This window comes from Amphiura filiformis, chromosome 6 (genome assembly GCF_039555335.1).
Source record: "Amphiura filiformis chromosome 6, Afil_fr2py, whole genome shotgun sequence".
Taxonomy (NCBI): domain Eukaryota; kingdom Metazoa; phylum Echinodermata; class Ophiuroidea; order Amphilepidida; family Amphiuridae; genus Amphiura; species Amphiura filiformis.
Window position 1 is genome coordinate 68,692,375 of NC_092633.1, and position 22,708 is coordinate 68,715,082.

The 22,708-nt window shown below is 35.1% G+C and overlaps 1 protein-coding gene across 1 annotated transcript; it reads right to left on the minus strand.

The window, feature by feature from the left end:
- Positions 1 to 4,761: 4,761 nt before the first annotated feature.
- LOC140155913 (ras-related protein Rap-2a-like) lies at positions 4,762 to 20,598 on the minus strand. The gene is given in 3 exon segments (XM_072178931.1): positions 4,762 to 6,328; positions 19,796 to 20,097; positions 20,100 to 20,598. Coding segments are annotated over 2 exon segments (558 nt in total). The 5' UTR covers positions 20,382 to 20,598; the 3' UTR covers positions 4,762 to 6,328; positions 19,796 to 19,821.
- Between the last annotated feature and the right edge of the window lie 2,110 nt (positions 20,599 to 22,708).

Here is a 22,708-nt window from a genome sequence, read left to right on the forward strand (position 1 = left end):
CAAGGTAGCACATTGATTTACATAATGAAGCGAAAGTGCCTGTCTAGGTGGGAAATCAGTCAATAACATAAAGAGGATACAAAATTACAATGGCAATGTCAAGCAACTTAATGTCTTCCTTCACAATCACAGACAGCTATCCTAGATGCTCTCAGCACAGTTCTTTAACCCCAATATTGTGTTACATTTACAAAAAAGACCTTAGAATGCTTTGGATACAAAACTCATACTTCACAACTGGAGGTCAAATTCTGATAATGTATTGTTTAATAGGGGTTAATGAACTGTGTCACAATAACTGAGAGTATTTTGAGTGATATTGAGAGCAAGATAACTTGAGGTTATCTAGGTTGATGTAGTATAACATATTCTGAATCTTTCATGAGAAGAACTTACCTAGGGTTGTGTGTAAGACTCACTAGGATCTACAACATGCTCATGTGTCAGTACAAAGTTCTGTTAACCTCAATTACTTGTACACTCATAGGATGACCTTTGATTGTATTGGGTACAAAAACACCATGCCCCACAACATGAGGTCAACTTTTTAGACTATTATATTGGATTGAAGTTATTGAACTCTGTAACTTACAAATGAGACTACTTTTGGTTTGTAGTGACTTTGTGACCCAGGGCATTAAAATGCTTGTTTTGTCTTTGTATCTACTACTAGTAATGTCAAGCATCTTCACTGCATCAACTGAAGCATGTACTGTAGTGGGCATACATGTAATGCATATTATTCAGAGCTGTCTTGCTTGCTTTTGTATGTATACATTATTTTTAAAAGCACAAGATATTTAAATCCAAAGAGTCAACAAGCAGTTTTTGAAAACATGAGTTGAGGTAACCTGAAAGGTATACATTGTATATTTATACATTCAGGAAACTACATACCTGTACCATTTGAAACTTATTGAAGAAAGAAATTCATTCTTCAGGTTAATAGCCTTTTGCAACATACATCATAGTTGGCATTAGCATAATTACTGTTGACAAATAGTGCTGAAGAGTTTATGTTGCCACCAATGTGTTAAATTTTATTTCTGAATACTTCCAACAGATCAGAGAAATATCATGCCTGTTTATATAATTGTCACCTCAAGCTCGCTTTCATGTACTTCTTGACCATTTAAATCTGATCAGATTGTGTTACAGGTGGGCAATGCAACTCAAAGCTGGTGGTGCACAAGTCTCTACCCAAGCATGGTCCAAAATTGGCCATGCTTGTAATTTTAAGAAGACCAATGTACTTTCCTAGGAGGCTCACCTCAAACTCCTCAGGATTGAAAATCTCATCTCATACGAGATGTTTCCTGATATGAAGCTGCTGATAAAACATCTTTGAAGACTCAGTGCAACAAAGCCTTATCTCCATTAGTACCCCTGGTTAATATTATTCATATTTTATAAGCATGTCTGCATAAATAGATAAACATTACCCAATGGAGCTGATGGAGATAAGGCTTTGTTGCACTAAGCCCCTCAAAATTTAGATACTGGGTACTGTAGTCTCGCCTAAAGCACCATATAGGAAAAAAGGTAAGTATTCCGCCTGTGTGACCATTGCTCCAGCAGTTACAAGGAACGTTTATTATTATCGTACCTTATTAGATACATGGACTTACAATATATTAATGCATCTACTTACAATTATACACTGTTCAGTCTTTAAAAATCAAAGACTTTTTAGAGGCACATAAATATGTTTCTGAAGAAAGAAACAAAACCCAACATATAATATTTGCTACCAATCCAAACCTAGCTTGCAGCAGGGATGTATACATCTGTGTAGGGATAACAGCTTCCTCCCTCAGGCTCAGTTCACCGTTTCCGCACATTTACCAATTAAATTGCATTACATTCCAGCGGCTATACATAATTAACACATCAAGTAACTATCACTTCAATTATCTTCACCTTTTACTTACACATTGAACTGCTCCTTCTAGGATTGAGATCATAATATTTAAGTGAGTTGGATACATTTTACAGCTGCTTGTTCCATGGTTTCTGGCTTAGTTCATGTTGTCATGGCAACAGAGACATTACAATCCCTACTATAAGGAAAACATGCATAAATGGCCATTATATCTGCAAGCTGTTCCATATTTGGCGTGATACTTATCAGTGTGTCACCATTTTGCATATAAAATGGGCAATATTTAAAATTTATGGCCATCATAACATTTAAGCCTTGTAATGCTGATGAAGATGCTTTATGATCAATCCTCCCTAAATGACTCGTTTTATATACAAAAAAATAAAATTGTGTTATTATAAAATCTTCTCACTGATTTTTTTCCTTTCCAAAATAAAGGCTTTCCTCTACGGTGGTATATTAGAGAGATTGCAATTTCCAAATGTAGCATCAAATGTACGTGGAATCTATTCAAAATCCCGTCACAGGAGAGTGATTTTGAATAGATTCCATGTACGTTCAAAACATACGTTTGGAAATCACAATCTCTCTATACTCATAATGTACTCACATTTGACCTAATTAGTGCCTTGGGTGCTTAGAAGTAATTTCAGAACTGTCCTTATTATTTATTATATCAATAAATACAATGTGTGTTCACGAAAGAACCAAACATTTACCATGCTAATCTAGATGTTGCTATTCAGGATAAAACATATGAACTGTTGAACAAAATATAACAGCCATTGTAACACCACAACCAGTTCATTTTCTTATGATTTACTTAAATTCATACTAGTGACTGAAACATACTACAAAATTCCACATGGGAGTGTGCCAATTGAGGGTATAATATGTAACGCTATATTGGACATCACAGTAGCCGTTTCAAATTGTGCGTTTTAACCTAATCCCACAGGACGAATACACATGTGTAGAAGTGCGGTTTGTTCATACGCTGGGGACGCAACCGCATAATGCACTACCATTGTGACTTCCAATATGGTGTTACTCTCAATTTCAGATATGAGACACTGTAGTAGGAACACTAATTAGGTCAAAAATGGTACAAGTTCAATGGTGGTTTGTACATGTATGTATACCAACACTTCTTATTTTCAGCCTTTTTAAAAGTATACAATTTTACGATTATACTTCAATGTATTTTTCTTAAACAAAAACTGGGATAATCTTCCTTGCAACATTCACAACATTCTTAAGCACCATATAATACCTCCAAATGCCAAATTGGCATTTCATTTATCTTACCAAATCATATATTCATTCACTTTAGGGAACAACCCAAAATATAGATGGCATAAACGAACCTAGTTTTGTGAGGAGGGGGTAAACAATCTTGATTACAAAAGTAAAACATCAGTCTGAATGATTTAACATTTTAGGGTTTTGTTTCCAGTGGGGAGGGAGGGAGGCTGAGAAACAAAACTAGTTTCGTTTACAGGGCGTCACCAATCTTTTGGGTTGTCCCCTCATATCTCTTCCTTAATATCAACAAAAATAGGATATAATTTGCTTTTATTTTTTGTATGTCCACATATACACATTTACATTATTTATACACCTAATGAGTGCATTTAGTGCTTTCAGTCTGGATATTTTGTGTCTTCACATGATAATTGACATAATATTCTTGACAAAGTGTTAATTGTTTTATTTTATCGCAGAAGTTTTGTTGCACATTCTGTTACCAGTATCTAGGCATTGCTCCAAAATTTCACCTTATTTTTCTAGGCTATTATATTGTTTCCACTGCATGTGCGACATGTGAGGCTGTTATCATGCATTGCTGCAATATAACTATGGCACTTGCTTAAAATTACTATACATTTCAAAATGTAATTTATGATTTTTATGTATAAAAATTGTATATTGTAACAAGTTTATCAAAACATGTTTATTTATTTGTAAAAAAACAATAAATTTTAACTTTAAGGTTATTGTAATTATTAAATTTCCAGTAGCAGCTGTGCAACAAAACTTCTAAAGTTTAAGGTGATAATGACCAGTTCATTAAGTTTGAGACATTTTGGGCAATTTCATGGCAATTTATTACATTCTTTTAAAAAAAATTGTGACCTTATTTTGATTCAGATCCTGACATACTTTATTCAGTCAGCAAATAATAGTTTAAACTGGGTTTTTTTTAATTGTTAGAAACCAAGGGTACCCACCGGGGTCACTCCCATTGTGGCCTGTACACCATCCGCGATAATCAACTTTTTGAAAAGCACCCTAAACAAGGATTTAACCCTTGGCTAAAACGACACCCTAAACAGGGATTTCATTCCTAACATCAAATTTCATACCCTAAATTTCATTTCCGCGTATTTAGAAATTGCAATTTTGCTACCCTTTTTCCAATTTTTCATGTTTTTGACACCCTAAACGCGATACGCAGCAGTATCGTGCCTACCCACTAAAAACGACCCTTTTACGCTGTTTTCATTATCGCGGATGGTGTACAGGCCACAATGGGAGTGACCCGGGTACCCCATCATGTATTTACTTTGGTGGAGCCAAATGCGTATCTTTGGACACATTCTTTAGCCATGTGATTACTTGGTGCCCTAGCATGCTTGATTGAAATCACCTTAGAATGAATGAAAATGAATGTTTTTTATCCTGATCAATCATCTAAAAGCAGGCATCGGTCACACAATACACTAAATGTGTGCATGTTTTTCTATTAGAACACATTGTTATTCTTCCCCTATTATATGCTGCCCAGTGCACAAAAGAATCTGGCCTTGAATACCACACAATGCATCATTCTGTGAGTTGCCTCTGCATTTGGCAATATTTTATCTGACTAAAGTCCCAATATAGGACTTCCATACCTCTTAAATTGTGCATAGTAGTAGTACACATACACAATCCCCTGCAATAGTGCATGCTGTGATAAAAAAAAGTCTATGTATGCAATAAATTATGTGAATCTTAAAAAATCTGACAAAAGTTGAATGCCAGCCAGGGTTCCTGCTAGGTTCAAATATTATGGAGGTCCACTCCAGTTGGACCCCATAATCTGCAAAAATTGAAAACTATGGGGTCCCAAACAATTTTTTGGGGTCTTAAAACACAAATTCTGACACAGTTATCACATTTTAGTCTCAAATGATGGGTTCCAAATGGACCCCATAATTTATCAAATTTGAAAAATATGGAGTCCATGATGATTTTACTGTGCTAAAAAAACCACCAAAGACCACATAACTCGGTGTAGCGGGAACCCAGATGCCAGCATCACCTTAAAGCACAAATAGACAATTTTTTTGACACAGTGCACTTGGTGGATGTTTAATTGTTGAATAAAGTTAATTGGGTGTAAATAAATACTGGTCTTGTTTAAAATCAATTTACCCAACACTCTTCTTATTGCCACATCACATTTGTACAGCACTTAAAAATTTAAAAACAGGGCTAATAAAAATAAAAAACACTTAAGTACAATCAGCGCAGCAAAACAACCATCAATATATGAAAATTCTCATCTGTATGTTAACGTCAGAAGTAAATGGCTAAATGCGAAGATCTTTTCCAAGATCACAAATATATTATAGAGGATGTTATCATGATTGTAATCTGAGACGTTGTGTTCCAGAAGCACAGAAGTATGGCTTGATCATATAGTTAATGCTTAAGTGTCTCAGAATTTCTTTTTTCTGAATATTTCCTTAGCTGCAAGATATTTTTCCAACATTTTCATATCGGTAGTAAAAAACCACAACATTTTCAGCTTGATCATGAAAACATTGCAGAGTATTGCAATGTGTGAATATACATGTAAACCATATTAACCATACATGTAATATCAAGAATAATAATTATGGTCCGGCTGGTTACATGAATGAATTTCCACCGCTTGGCTTGTTCTCCTCTTGTTTTCTTTGCTGCAATCAGGCTGATAATGTTGTAATTTGGTTTCAGATAATCCAACGACAAGTCAAAGAGCTGATTCTTCTCCGTTGTCTACGTTTACCAACAATTGCAAGTGGAAAGTTCTTTCATCTTAAAAATTCTGGAGTACAAAGATATACTTTTATACTTGGCTTAAAATTAGACTAAAACATTGACCACAAACAAAGCCACAGTAAACAATTCTGGACATAACAATGGACTTGCCTTGAAGGGAATTCTCTTCAAGGAAGCAGCACCGTCTACTGGAAAAACTTTGATGATGCTGAATACTGTATGGATCTACTCAGATGGAAGCACCCAGCTAGAAAAAACACTGTAAGATTCTTCGGTGGCTGAGATCACCAGTCATGGTACAAAAGAGTTTATCGGTTGGGTTTCATGATGCGTCAACAGCACGTGGAAAATGACAGAACACTTTGTATAATATCCATTTCAAACACTTGATGCACATTTATGGAAGACTGCAGACTGAAACAGAAAAGAAAAGAAAACATTTTTAATTGAAATCAAGAAAATCTGACATTTCTATGTTGTGATTAAGGCCATGATAAGTTTCAAGTTGTTGATTTCAACTTGCAAGTAACATTTTCCCCACATTCATCCATAAGTTGGTCTATGGAGCATTATAGAAGTAGCATTTTTCCCAGGGCCTTAGACCTGCTGTAACCACAAGTCAAACCTCAAGACTATCTACAGGCATCCTAAAAATCTTATGTAAAAATCATAGTTGTGTCAATATAATACGGGTTATTGAACTACACATATTGCCCTATGGCTTAAAAGCATGTTGGAATTCGTGCCAGAAATAATTATACGAAGCATAAATGTTGAGCTCTTTGGGAGTTATAAATTACTATTGCTCATTATGTATACAGCATCAGCCAGTATACAAACAGGTATAAAGGAAAGCTGCAAATATTTTCACAAATTTTGTCAAGTGGTAATGTATTTTTTAAATGCAAAATATGTTGTTTTAAAATATCTTAGTAAACTATTTTCATGACTACTAATATTTTCTCTCCTTGAATTTTGGCTTGAAATTAGTACTGCCAGGTTTTGTGAGAGCTGGTCACAATTTAGAAATAAGAATGTCTGCAGACCAGTGCACAAAACCCAAATTTATTGAAAAACAAATGTATAGGGCCTATATGCCTTGATATAACTCTTGAGACATGATAAGTTCTATCATGTCAAGTTTCCCACTTATGTAATGTGTGATTTGCTCCATAGTGACGCCATAAATTTTGGTTGAATTTCTACTTTTTGTATGATTGTAATGCCAAATGGTGTACAAAAAATACCATGTGAAAGACTAAGTCTGAAGTGCTCTAATTACAGTAAATTTTTATAATAAAACCGGAGATCTCTGGTTTTATTCCTAGTTCACTGATCGAGTGGTGGCTAAACACATCGCGTGCATGTGTATTAATTAAATCATTGAACCAGTGACATATAAATTGTGTGCATATTGCTATTCGTCTTACGTCTTGACGAATGAATTGTGTGCATATCACTATTCATCTTACATCTTGTTTGTTTGTCCCAAAGCTACGCCAACATTCATGATAATATTATAGGATCTGTGTGCTAATTTTACGCATTCTAGGCGCTGGAATGAAATAGTGTCTTCGTTATATCTCATTTGTTTAGCTTGAAATTAAAAGGGGACAATGTGATTGAACACTAACATTAAAAATAGGAATCTATTCTTTAAATATCACATATTGCTTTAAATATTATTTCATGATGACTTTTGCCCGGTCAACAACCCATTACCCACCAGCCCACTGTCTGTCGGTGAGACCAGATTCATCACACTACATGTATCAAATGTAGGCCTACCATATTGATAATTATAACAATTGTGTGGGAAATCACAGTTCCTGGAATCCTCTGAACTCTATTAACTCTCTACCAACACCACACCACAGCAATAGATACCTTTCCTATTTTCTATCCCTTTATTTCATGCACACCATACACCCACTGTCATAATGGCATTTATCCAGATGCAAAGAAGTTTTGACAACAGTACACCTGTCTGACTGAATCGGAAGTGTGACCTCTTGGATGATTTGTGCATGACATTGACAATGAATGAAATCCACACAAAGAGGATGTATAGATATAATAAATATCCATTAGTTTAGTCATCTATCAATTTATTAGTATACAGTATAAGCTGCTTTCTTCAAAGTAGTAGGGAAGTATGATATGGTATGGGATAATATTTTGTATTCCAAGAACATGTACACAACAAACAGAAATGTCAGCCCTACATGTATAGAGATTTGTGATGTTCATTTTGTATACATTGTCAGGCTTTATCTGCAATGGTTTGGACTGTGAAGTCTGAATACACCCAAATAATTACTTACATTGTACAATCACATACACAAAATACCTCATAATCTGCATAATTACAGTACATTTACATACACCTTAGGAAATTAAGCATAGCCATACCACCTATTAAACCTTAAGATACACATGTTTATTTGCCTTTTTATAAACCCTAATGATCTAGACAGCGATACTCAAAACAAATGTCAAAATGTTTAATGTTAAATCCTAACCTCCCCCACCCGGTTTAACACTTTTTATCAGCTTCTGATTTGCTCCAATTCCAGTTCAAACCATTATTTTGAAAATGATTGTCAAGTTTACATTTGACCATGCAACATATACATAGTAGGAACCTGACCTTGTACAAGATGACATTCATTTCAATTAATGGTACATTATTAATTTGCTTTACATTAATACATGAATCCAAAGCTTATTGGAAATATAATTCTTCATTTTCTATGGTCTGGTAGCCATTCTTTAACACACTAATGCACTAGCCTTCAGCCCTTCATTTTCCATGGAAATACTAATTAAACTATGAACCCATTAAAAAGCTTTTAAACCACATGTATATCATAGCAGCCTTTGCAACATGATTAAATGGTTTCCACATAAATTAATTTCAAAGGAAATTTCCTTGTTTGGAAATGAAATATTAGCACCGCTTCCTGTTCAAATATCCTATCAGAATAACCATCTTTAAAAGTTTCACAATTGAGACTGATAATTATTTGCAAAGGATTTTTCTTTTCATATATCATGGACCTTTGTCTTACTGCACTTTCGACTGAAGTTGCCAAACTGCGTAATAATTTTACCTGAGTTGTATTTATTATCTTGTTTGGTTTTAGTGACTAGAATTATATCCAATTTATCCATTTGTATCAGCAATTTGTTAAATCCAATTAGACCACCCTTTTTCAATGATGACCTCATGAAAGTAATTTAAATTATTAACGTTGGGCATTGGGTGTACATGTACATGTAAGGATTTTTTTACTTTGAGTATAGTATTTATTCATCCAGAAGTGAAAAAACAGAAAATGGTATTGCACTATTTGAAGTACAATGTTTGTTTACATTGCAATAATAACAAAGTGAGTTCTTCTGTGATGTATATCTTGCAGTTACATTGTCCAAGAACTGAGCAGCCCCTCAAAAAAGATGTATCCCCAGATTGCAATAATGTTTACAATTGTATTACAACATGATTAGTGTGCCCATCATCTGTGATCAAATGATAAACATACTCCAAAGTTCATAGCCTGATTGTGTCATAATAAATTGATTTCATAAAATTCTTATGTATCTGCATTTGTTGTTATGTCATGTTGACTCAATTATGTCAATGAACCATTTTGTTGACTTCTGTCTGGCCCACTAGAAATGATCACAACATGTAATGAAGTAAACTGTGACAGTGTTACTGTGGGTCCTATATTGTTATCCTGTCATTGGGAAAGTAAAAATTCACTTGAAATATAAATCATGGAACTGTTAGTGAACTTTTTATGAATAGAAAATGATACAACACTAATCAACAGCAGCATTCAACATTACACAATTTTGAGTTTACCTTAATTTAGAGCTACTAATTTTGGAAGCCAAAAAACGCATCCTGATTGTCCAAAAAATGCAAAAAAATGTTTGCGGATTTGGAAAGTCCTTGGACCTAACATCAAGTGCTGCAATCATTAAAAACAAATTGGGGGGGGGGAGAATCTCCAATTGGTGATCTTTTAATTTTTTACACGGATTTGGAGAGTCCCTTTACCTAGAGCGAAGTACATGTACTGCAATCATTTGTGGTTGATTTTTTAAAAATCTGGAAACAAATTACAATTTTGTATCCAAACAGGTTCAATTTGTAACTTGTGTTCACTGCATAATCTATTGAGGATCTAAAAATGCATTGGTTTTGTACACAAGTCTATATCTTAAATAGATTTTGAAGTGAAGACAAGATACAAATCTGCCCCATTTGGTTACAAACTTGTAATTTTTTGGTAATTTCTTTTTAATCAACCACAAATGATTGCAGTACTTCGCTCTAGGTCAAGGGACTCTCCATATCCATGAAAAAAAATTTTTTTTAAACACACACACACACAAAACAATAATAATTTTTTTATATATTTTTCATTTATAATTTTGTTACTTTTGCCATCTTTGCCGGCAAAAACTGTGGTTACCACCTGCAACAAAAAACTTGTGCATCCTGCAATAATTCCACAAGCACGCAATTCATTTGGATTGATGGTGGGATTTGGTGGCTTAATTTATCTTGCGAAACAGGGCAAATTACCTAAAGAATCACTTCATTCAAAAGGAATGTTTACATGTACATCAAAAACTATGATGCCTGCATACATGTACAATGCTTCCACACCGAGGGAATTTTTACACAGAAGTTGTTCTTTATGAAACTGACCTCCACCATACACAATCTGTGCAGTGAATTGTAAAACAATTATTATGATCAACACTATTAGTCATGTCAAAGTTGTGATGTGGAAATTATTAAAAACTTTTCACAGTACTACAGTAATATTTAATACAGTTTTGTATCCTGCTCTTTCTAAGCTGCAAATTTTTTATCTTTTATTCATGGCAAGGGATTAAGACAAAATATGGATCAATTAGACTGAATATATTGTTTGGATACTGTGAACCCTTCATTTATTCATAGAATACTGTGAATGGCGCATTTATAAATGATGACACAATGATTTGCTCATGAATAGGATTTTATTGATTAGGGATTGATCTTCCACATCAAGTGAATCATTTCACAACTGATTGCATCAACTTTAGCCAACAATACAATTCATGTAAATTTGTGGGCATTAAATGGGTGTGGTTACCCTATGTACTTTAACATTTCTTCTGAATTCATTATTATTACTAGGAACATTAAAAGTAATAGTGTATAGGTCTGTGTGGGAAATTAAAAAATGGTCAACTTTCAGCTCAACAGGTCCTAAATATGGAAAAATAAATATTATTGATAAAGGGGTATGTACACTACACCCCTGTGGTAAATTTGTGACTATTTTAGCATTTTTCTCAAAAAATAAAAACACACTGGTAACAAAAGTTATGTATATTAATTATTGGGGCAAGGAATCCAATTACTACACTGAAATTTCAGTGACTCAAGACAAGCGGTTCAGTATATATGATAGGAAATGAGGTACATCATAACAGTACCTTATTTCTAATCATAAATAACAAACCGCTTGTCTTGGGTCACTGAAATTCCAGTGTAGTTATTGGATTCTATACATAACTTTTGTTACCACTGCTTATTAGTTTTTGAGAAAAATGAAAAAATAGACACAAATTTATCGAGGGGTGTAGAACCCCCTTAATTTTGTATTCCCTATAATACAGGATCCATCTACAATGTACAAAATAAATAATAAATAATATAATAATATAATAATAATAATAATAATAATAAATAAATAAATAATGATCTGCGCTGAGTGTTGTGGATCATTTTGGCTTCACCTGATTGGCCCCCTTTCCACACATGCACATCTGACAGGAATACCATCCACATCACATAATACATGGTTATCCCCCTCTCCCTTCTGATCCTCCTACCAGACTATGACACACAACCTCACAAGTTAGTCAAAAGTGTGATGACTCCTACATGTACTTATGAGCTTGTAGTTGTAGGGTGTGTGGGGGATGCAAATGTGTATAAATTGATACTTTTCCATAGCATGTAATTTCAGCATGTTTATACTGAGTACCTTGCATTACCGCTCTTTCACCTTTCCCAAAAATCTTAATTCCCTCACCATCATCAGGTTGTTTCTACTGCACTGTAAATGCAGTGGGGAGGGCGGAAGTCCAGAAAATAGTTTTTGTGACCTTCTAAGGTCAGATTTTGAATGCTCGCGCTATTTGTAGTAGGCTGAATTCCGGTGTCACCTGCAAAATCATCACCCGAACTGTTTCTACTGAACATTACCGCGCATTTACCACTATTATTAACTACTTCAAAAGGTGGTTGACGGATGACGGTAAGGTTCAATCGCATCACCGCGCATTCACTCGATCGGTTTCTACCGGGGCTGTTACCGCATATTCCACACATCACCTGGCCCCCTCTTCACTTGAATTCACCATGAACCATAATTTGCACAGTAGAAACACACTCTTTGTGCATAATTTTGCATACATCTGATTTTAGAACAGGAATCGAAACAGAAGTCATTGAATGACCCTGATTAGCACTGATAAGCCCCTGATTTGATGCTAAATACACAGGCTCATAATAGCAATGCAAAGGAGCTTGAAAGGAACAGTCATGGTGCAGTTCTGTTTGGAAATACCATAGCCATACAAATGTAACAATCTGTGGAGGAATTGAAAGTTGAATGTATTTATTTTGTTTTATTGATTTTTAGAAACATGGTCCAGTAAAATTGACATTCACAGCGATATTGACTTGGAAACCTCGTCAACTCAAACATTTTCTAGATGTTCCTGAGAGTCACAAAATTTATCTCCTGAAAACAATGAAAATTAAAAATAAAATTTTAGGACCATTGAAATTAGCTCTTTACTCAATGCAGAATAGGAACATAGTGCTATGGTGTACATGTATGTACCATGACAACAGACCTGCTATGCAGTCATGTGGAATGTAAATCACCTTATTCAAACTTTCCAATGGTAACGTAATGCAAAATTTTATGGACAAAATTATGGCGTATTTAAAATTTGATCTATGATAAATAATGCATAGAAATGACACCTACACAATACTTGCAGTTTTGCACTCTACATGTCATACCTGTACCAGATTTGCTCATTCAACAGGAAAACGCACAGCATACATGATTCTACATGTAATAACAGCCATTTTAACCTTTACATGAACTCAATATTCTAGGATGAACACATGGTAGAGATAATATCAAGTGATGAATGCAACCAGTCCAAACGCTAAATATGTAACATTGTACATGTACATTGTACAGTGGCAAAAATACACTACTGAATGACCTTTTGTGAACTATGCCAAAATTAGCTATTCTTAATTTGCTTTAAATAATTAAAACTAAAATTAATGTTTGATTTCACAATTTGTCATAATTATTCAATTGGGTGTGTAATATGCACTGAAAAATTGTTTGTTTTAAATTTGGTATAAGTGCAAAAAGATCACCAGTCTCAAATATAAAAAAAAAGCTGTGGATCAGAGTCAAGTTCACTCATTTTTTTATAATTTGCAGGTTATAATATATGGTAAATTGACAGTTCTTGACTTCTCAATGGATCATGGAGTATAATGTAAAGATTGGACCACTGAATTAAAATTTACAATTTAGGATTCCATCTTTGTGGGGCACTACTGCTCATTCAGGCAAGGAGGCAATATTGAAGGCGATTTTGACCAGTGAATCAAATCCAACGAGAACCTGAGAACCTGTTTTCCTGAAGATTCTCGCTGGATTACAATTACGAGAACCAAAATTGGTTCTTGTAAGCTTCCAAGTCTCGGATCGCATGTTGTGTTACATTTTACCTTTACTTGCATCGGAAATATGATTTTTAAATCCAATTAATCCAAAAATGTAATTCCGAAATGTTGGTGAAAAAGGTAATTTTTTTTTCATTTAGCTGTCAATTTTAATACGTATGTGTATTATAGAACGATCACGAATGGAAACCCATGGGCTCAGAACTAGTTTTAAGTTAGAGCATTGTCGTGAAAGGGTAGTGAAAACGTTAAATGACATGCATTGTCTGTCAGAAAAACATGAGGGGAAGGTGGTGACAGCCTTATGATTTTCTGTTTTTCTCAACATTTTGCGGGAATCGAAAGCCTGATTTTGATGAGAACCAAAGGTTCTCGCAAGCCCTTTGCGAGAACCTGAATAGGTTCCCACAATTGATTGTGAATTTGAACCCCTGATCCCTAAAAACCATAGGTTTGTCTCTCAAACCTGGTGTACATGAACTATGTGAAATGAATCCATTCTAAAGGGTAGCCCTACAGTACATGCGGAGTACGCACTGGGCCTTTTTTACAGGCTTTTTTAGTTATCCCAAATTCCCAAGCAGAAAAAACACAAGGAATGTTTGAAACTTAAAATTTACATACATTACATGATACATGTACAATTTGTTGATTGATTGGGAATCAAAGATTAGTTTTCTTCTAATTTTATATCAAAATACTAGCTGTATCAGATCTGTATTGTGAGTCACCATTCACTTTCTTACTCAAGCAAATGACTACTTCAGTACATCAATTATATAGTCCAACTCACTCTTAATCCTTCAATAATCACAACACCCATTTCTTTTATCGCTTGATTGATAGCTATACAAATTACAGGTACACTTTGCCTTAATGTAAAGATCAACATGGCCACATCTTATGTCAGCTCATCACAATACTCTAGCCTCCTTCTACAAAGTCACCGCCGATAATTTGAAATAACTCGTTTCGCAATTTGAATAACGTGTGGCAATGATCCCGGAGGGAAAGCAAGAGCGTTCAACCAAAAGATGATGACGATGAAAATGAATCTCTTCATCATTGAAAGAGGGTGAAGGGGAGAAAAATTTCAATATTATTGTCGGTGTGTAAGTTGTGTTGGCATGATCTAGCCTGCAGATATGAGTTTGATGTAGCAGTATAAAACACTGATAGGACATGTCAATGGCCATTGCACGTCACAGGATGAATGAAGCTCAAGAGTATTCAACACAAAGGATGACTTAATGGATGGTCTAGGTTGAGGATCACCTGAAGCATAAACCTGCAGAATAAACTTTGATTTCATGTAAGCACAGTTCCAATATCTGTGATGTCAGGTATCAATTCTTGTATGTATGATGTATCATCAGCATAGCAACTGTATTGTGACTGAAGTGAAGGGGAATAGAGATATTTGGGGCCAGCACGGCTAGCGAAGACAGGGCCTTGCATCCTTCCAGTGGGGTCATATTATCATATCCCCTAAAATCAGCTGAAGCTATAGTATTAGTAGCCTAACAATTCTGAATCATTAAAGTGTACATATTTTGTGATCCTAGCATCCTCTTCTTGTAAACACACTGTCAGTTGATATGGACACGAAAAAAGCATGTTCCACTTCCCAAAATTTCAGTTGATTCTGATTTTGCATTTGCGAGTTATACATGATTACGTGTACACCGCTGGCGCTCCATAGGCCACTGATGCAGGGTTCCTGTATGACAATGAAAATGAATCTCTTCATCACTTAAAGAAGGTGAAGGGGAGAAAAATTTCAATATTATTGTCGGTGTGTAAGTTGTTTTTGCCATTTTTGCCTGGTTTAAACCAGCAAAATGGCAAACATACATACATGTAGTTCTTAATGTTATCAACAAATATTTTTTATAAGAAGTTCCTGAGAAGTATTCCTGAGCTTTCTGTGTACTTGTTAATATTTGTGGGACTGTACATGAGTTTTTGCCAGTTTAAACCAGGCAAACTGGCAAAAACAGGTTTTTACCAGTTATTGCCACTTGGCCCACTTTCCCGGCAAAAACAGGTTTTTGCCGGCAAAAACCGAACCCTGATTTGGAGAGTCCTTGACCTAGTACCCAGCCAGAACTGCAATCATTCACAGTTGATTAAAAAATCAATAATTACTATTTTGTAAAAAAAAATACAAGTTCTTGCATTTTTGGCAGGAAATCACATATTTTGCATTTTCTAGAAAATATGTGTATGCCTTCCAAAATCGCGTATTCCTAGTAGCCCTAAATTACCATACCAGCGAATTATACTTATCATTGTATCATTTGTATGCATACAAAAATTCTGAGAATATTTTGTGATACACAGGATTGAACTTTCAATGACCCACCTCCATTGTGTAGATTCCTATTATTAATCAATATCATTTAATAAATAATCAATAAGTGGTGAGGAAGAACTCATATAAATTGATATATAATAATATTGATTGCTATCCTAATCAAGGCAGTAATCATCAATTCAATTGTTACTGTTAAGTATACTCAATTAACACTAATGTGATGTTGTTCATTGTTTAGGAGGTACTAATCACCTGTAAGAATTTTGCTACCTTGGGATTTAATTGTTCTAATTTCTAATCTGCATAATTAGCTGCCTTATACTAGTTATTAGTAATTTGTTTGTAGGGCTGTTGTCGAGGAGTATTTTCATTGTCGACAATCATCAAATCTCAAGATCCGACATCGGCAAGTTGTCGACAAAGCAATACATGAATGAAGTCTAAGTTCAGAATCATGTTATGCGTTGTTTATTTACATCAAAATATGTGTCATTTGGACGCCCTGTTTTCAATTTGGACACCTTAAAATTATTATTTTTATAATGGAGTGAATAGGGAGTGGACACCATGATTTTGAAGAATAAGGTATTTTTGACCATTTTGGACACCCTAAAGACACCCCTCTGGCTAATGCCTTGTGGTGCAGCTACACGCTGGGCCTAATACAAGGACCTCATACAATGTATTCCCTTCCAAGAGCAAAAAACCTATAGGTTAGGCCAGGTTAACATGGTTACAGGAGGAACTAAGGCCTATGATTTTATATTCATGTTGATTTGGCCTCATCCATTCCATTTACGGAAATTGCTCTGCTAAACTAAATTATTGCTCAATTTCTATATGCCTGGCTGAATGTAGTATGTAAAACAAGATCAATTGTATGTTTTCAATTTTTGTCATGTTCATTTTTCAAGCTTACAGAACTATTCATGTATTGTGTGGGTTCATTCTTATCCATGATCAGACAGTAACATTCAACGTAGGCCTATTTGGCTAGCATCCAAACCCATGTTATGACTCACACTATTCCAACACTCAATATTCTATTTAGTAGTTCAGTGCCTTTTGACCTTTTCTTTTCATGTGCTTGAATTGCTTTTCAGGTGTTCAGCCTAGCTTGGCTGTGAGTAACTCCAACAAGAGTTTCCCTAATAATAAGACAGGAAGTTCTAAACCATTGATATCAAAATGATGAATGACCTTTATGTCCACAAATATGATTGTTGACAATATGTTGGTTAGAATCATGTCTTGGTTGATTGACCTGATGAGTCGGCTCATTACGTTATTATTGTGTTGGATTGTGCATAATATTTCAACTATTTATTGTCTGTTGTAATGATTTTAATTTAGTACTTCAATACATACCTGTAATTTAGTACCGTACCGTACTTCAATACATACAGCCTGCACACTGTAATCATTACATGTATGCATTTATAGTACCACCAAACAAATACCCCGTTTACATTGGGCAAAAGTCGTAATCGACTTAAGCCGTATTTTGAATTACGACCGCAAATTAATTTGTTTGATGGGTGTTTACACTGCATCGGCTTAATTCAATTTCAAATTCGCATTCACTTAATATCGAATTCGCTTTGTTACCAATGGTAACGGCAGGTAAATATGAATTCAACAACGTGTTCGTTTACTTTTAGCAAAAAGTCGTAATTAATGACGACTTATTCGAATTCACTTGAAATGAATGATGATACAAGTCATCATTGGAATTACGACTTTTGAATTACGATTAATTACGACTGTACCTGTTTGACACGTATGATACGAATGAAGTCGATTACGACTTTAGTGAATTCGATTACAACTTTCGCCCAATGTAAACGGGGTATAATTTTACAACACGTACAGAACTTGGATACATAATTCCACTTTTCCTCCACAAATTATTTATAATTTAGTAAAATTAAAATTTACAACACCATCTAGCCTACATGTACTGTAGATCCATGTCAGATGTTTTGTTCGCCAAGAAAATTGACCCAGGAATAAATAGTGCAATACCCACATGATAAGATTTCTAAATGCTCGTCTTGAAAGAAATCCATTTACCCGTCTCCTACAGTATTTAAAAAAACATTCAAACAAAACCTCATCAATGGATATTTACATGATAATGTTTAAAGTGCTTTCTCCTGCATGATTTTTCGGACTTTATGTTGTCTGTCTATGGCATTCATAGAATTTGTAGCCTTATATAAAATATCGAATATTGTATTTTTAAGCTGTAGACTTTACACGCTTTGCGTAACTTCTGTGGCATCCACATCTCTCATACCACATTATTAAAATATTATTTTGTAATATTAATATTGGTATCTCAATTGTAAATTATTTGGCATTGCATTGTTACTAATTTATTACAAATGTTTTTTTTTCTATATCATGTTATTTATATGTATAGTGTGTTGAGATGAAAATAAAACTGAACTGAACTGAAGGGTTGCGCCCGTATGATGACGTTTAAAGGTCATCACACTTTCACTTTGACCCGGGAGGTCGGTCGTTGCCTCGCGGTTAATTGATCGGCGTGTGTGGCAACGAGTGATTTGGTCCAATAGCGGAATGGGTTTGATCGAGTGTTTTGCATGGACCAATGGGGGCAGGCCTTTTAAGAAAGGTCAGCTTTTGTTATTCATATCACAACGCATTCAGCCTTCATCCAAGACGGATCAGATATTTATTGGATCAGATATTTATTGGATGGCTGTTTCCTTTCTCTGTCTATGGGTAACTGCATATGGCTTGTAATTAATTTATTGACAGCCAGTTTCAAAATGATTTTTTTTAGGGGGCCATCCTACACCACCAGTTTTACGACTGTCTTTTATCATATTACGCACACAAAGTTTTGTCAACTTGCCTAGAAAAGTCAAATTTAATCTCTGTGCAATCCTATGCAATTCCCATATCACATCGTTTAAATCGGCGATCGTTTTTTTAGCCTGAAGTTTGGCTGGTTCCCACAAGCGTCATGCACATGCACAGCTAAAATAATTGACCGGGAATTGGGATCATTAAACGTCAACCGTTTCAAAATACGCAATGACAGTAAACTTAATGGCGAGCGGTCCGAATTCTGAGCCATACAAGTTCACGTGGTGAGTGAACTAGGTAACCTATGTATGGATGGCATACCACTCATTAGCCCGAGGTACTCACACCTCCGTCACTACGATTTCCACTGTCCTTTTCCGTACGAAGGTCTGAGACTCCTGAGCATATGGTCCAGGGTACACATAAAATAACACTTTTTCTCATAAATACCACTGTAAAAGACCAGACTTGTGACTGTTATCGTCCCTGTGTTTTGAATTCTTCCTATAAATTACAAAAATAGATGCCGTCAGTGTGACGTCATCTCCGCGACGTGAGTTCACAGTGCCCCGTTTTTACGTACGTAGGGCATTCATGGCCCTAGTGAGGAAGGAACAGGGCCATGATGTTTCGGGCTAACCATTGGCATGCTCTGATTGATGACATGAAAACAATCAAAGGTACAGAGAGTGCTTTTAAATACTATCTAAGCACATTATTCAAGCAATTGTAATTTAACATAATACAGAAAATTAATAATAATAGAATTATAAACATACTTTGGGTGCACATCAATCTTAACATGTTACTTGTTAGAACATCTCTTACACTTAGACAGTTGAATTTTAAGTATGAAATGGCCTCCATTTATGACGTCATGATAAATTATTTATCATATGTATGGCATGGCATGGGCGTATATTCTTACCTGCGATTAAAAAAAGTTGTGTAGAGCTACAAAATATTGCATTTATGACAGCAACCGCTGCCTTTTCCTCTTCTCGGTACCAGAACACGCATAATTTCTACAACACATTCTGCAAACACTTCATTAACGTTCTGTGTACTTTTGGCCGATGTCTCGTAAAACGGAACATTCCATCGTTCCGCTAGTATCATTCCTTCACTGGACGGTACTTGACGTTCTTTCTCTAGATCTGCTTTATTTCCAACTAATACAATAGGCACTTGGTCTGATCCTTTAACTCTGAGGATCTGGTCTCGTGAGACTTACAAACGTCACCAAAACTTTGTTTACTTGTGACGCTGTACACAACTAGAAATCCCTGACCATTTCTGATGTATAAATCTCTCATGGATGCAAATTGCTCTGTTCCAGCAGTGTCTAGAATTTCTAAAATTGCCATTGTATTTTCAACTTCGATGGCTTTTCTGTAGAAATCCTCTATCGTTGGATCATATTTTTCCACATAGTTTCCCGATACAAACTCTACAGTTAGTGCACTCTTTCCCACGCCTCCACTACCCAACACAACAACTTTATACTCCCTCATTTTGGAACTTTTTACACTCGTTCTTTCCTACTTTCTACGACTCCGATCGTTAAATGGAATATGTATATCCCTAGATTGGTATTTTATCTTGTTGTTGAAGTCCTTCTTAGGCACATTTTGGTTGAATACTTGGTCAATTTTGAAGTAAAACTACTCCCAACTTTCAGATAGTTTTGGTTCCGTATCAATCACCATAGACTTCCACATCAGTCGCCGTCTTGTTGCATTATGCGGGATGCCAACTTTCTCAATGTTGCTGCCTGCGGGCGCAGTTTATGCCCCCTAAGACGTTGAAAATTGACACAATTTCCATTTCCTATCAAGAATTTTCACCCTCTGCTCCCTATAATAAATAGGCATAGGCATTCCAGAAAAACTTCATGGCATTTTTTTGGGGGGGGGGGCGATTAAAAGTATTAAAAGGATCCTGTTTTGTCGAATAAAAAACATAGCGAAACCATAATTTTTAGTTAGTTCCCTGGCTGAAATTTGATACACTTTTGATACACCACTTTTGATACGTATGAAAAATGTATGAAATAAAAGGCTTTGAATTGGAACCCTCATTTCATACACTTTTAGGTATCAAAACTGTATCAAATTAACATTGCATACACATTTTATACATATCAAAAGTGTATCAAATGCCAAGATAATGTATCAAAAAGTATCAAATGAAATGTATCCTTTCATTTCATACATATTTGATACATAATTATATCAAAAGTGTATCAAATAAGTAACTGTATCAAATCAGGGTTCCAATTTAAACTGTATCAAATTAGCGTTCAAATTTTTATCCTTTCATTTCATACATATTTCATACATAATTTATATTAAAAGTGTATCGAATATGTTACTACTGTATCAAATGAGGGTTCCAATTTAAACTGTATCAAATTAGCGTTCACATTTTTATCCTTTCATTTCATACACATTTCATACATAATTTATATCAAAAGTGTATCAAATATGTTACTGTATCAAATCAGGGTTCCAATTTAAACTGTATCAAATTTTCTTTGAAATTTTTATCCTTTCATTTCATACACATTTCATACATAATTTATATTAAAAGTGTATTGAATATGTTACTGTATCAAATTAGGGTTCCAATTTAAACTGTATCAAATTAACATTCAAATTTTTATCCTATGGCATGGCATGGGCGTATATTTTTTTTACCGGCTAGGCCTATTATGTGATCAGGGAATAAATAATGATGATGTGATATTCAAAATTTGGGCTACTAATTTCAGATTTTTTCGAAAACACAAATTTGGAATGCTTAGACTTTGTGCCCAAGTCTTTGAAATTTGTTACTGAAATTGTAATAATAGGGCCTATGTGTCATGTTTTTGGCCCATTTCCCTTGAATTTGCAAAAGTAGGCCCTATTTATTTTATTCAAGTTATTTTGCTGGCACTGAGTTTATATTAGGGTTGGGGTCAACTTAGATCATTTTCTTCGGAAGGGGGTCCAAAATGTACAAAAAGTCGGCGTCAATAACATTGCGACCCCCCGGGACACCCCCTATTTCGGCAACTAACCCCTATCACCACCACCGATACACCTTAGGGACCGCTCATTATTAATGTGGGAGGGGCCGGGAAAAATGTAGGGGTTATGTGATTTTCACTTTGACAAACAGGGGGGGGGGGGGTTATGTGATTTTATTTTTCCTGATGGGGGGTCATGTGAAATTTAATAGTCATTCACTATTTTTTTAATGTATATACCAAGAATCCTGGAAGGTCTTGCATACAGTAACAATATATACAACCATACATAACTTGACTTACCGGTATTCACACAAAATTGTTCCCATTTTGCACCATATGTCACCATTTTAGCTTCAATTGGGCCAAAAAATTGTGCGCTTCCCGCGCATTTGTAGTTATAAACATAGTCAACGGCCAAAATGTGCTGGATTCAATCCCCGGATTCACTATACCAAGTTCAAGAAATATTTTCTTTTTCCTACCCCATCCCCCCAATGTCAAAAAAGAAATCTACACCACTGCCACATGCTATACACACCTCTCAATCCGCACCACATGACCACCCCACCTCCAAGCACACACCTATAAATTTTCTCATCAAAAGTATATAGATCTATTGGCATAGGGGTAGATCCCTGGGGATGGGAGTTAAATTCCCGAGGGGGATGGTCCATACAATCACAGTAGGCCTTGGCCTATCATGTGGGTTTCTGACCAAATTAATCTTATATTTAGCAATTTTTGTCACAAAATTGCAAATTTTTGTGCGCTTCGCGCGAATTTATTCCACTTTGCATCATATTTCATTTTTTCATCAATTCAGCT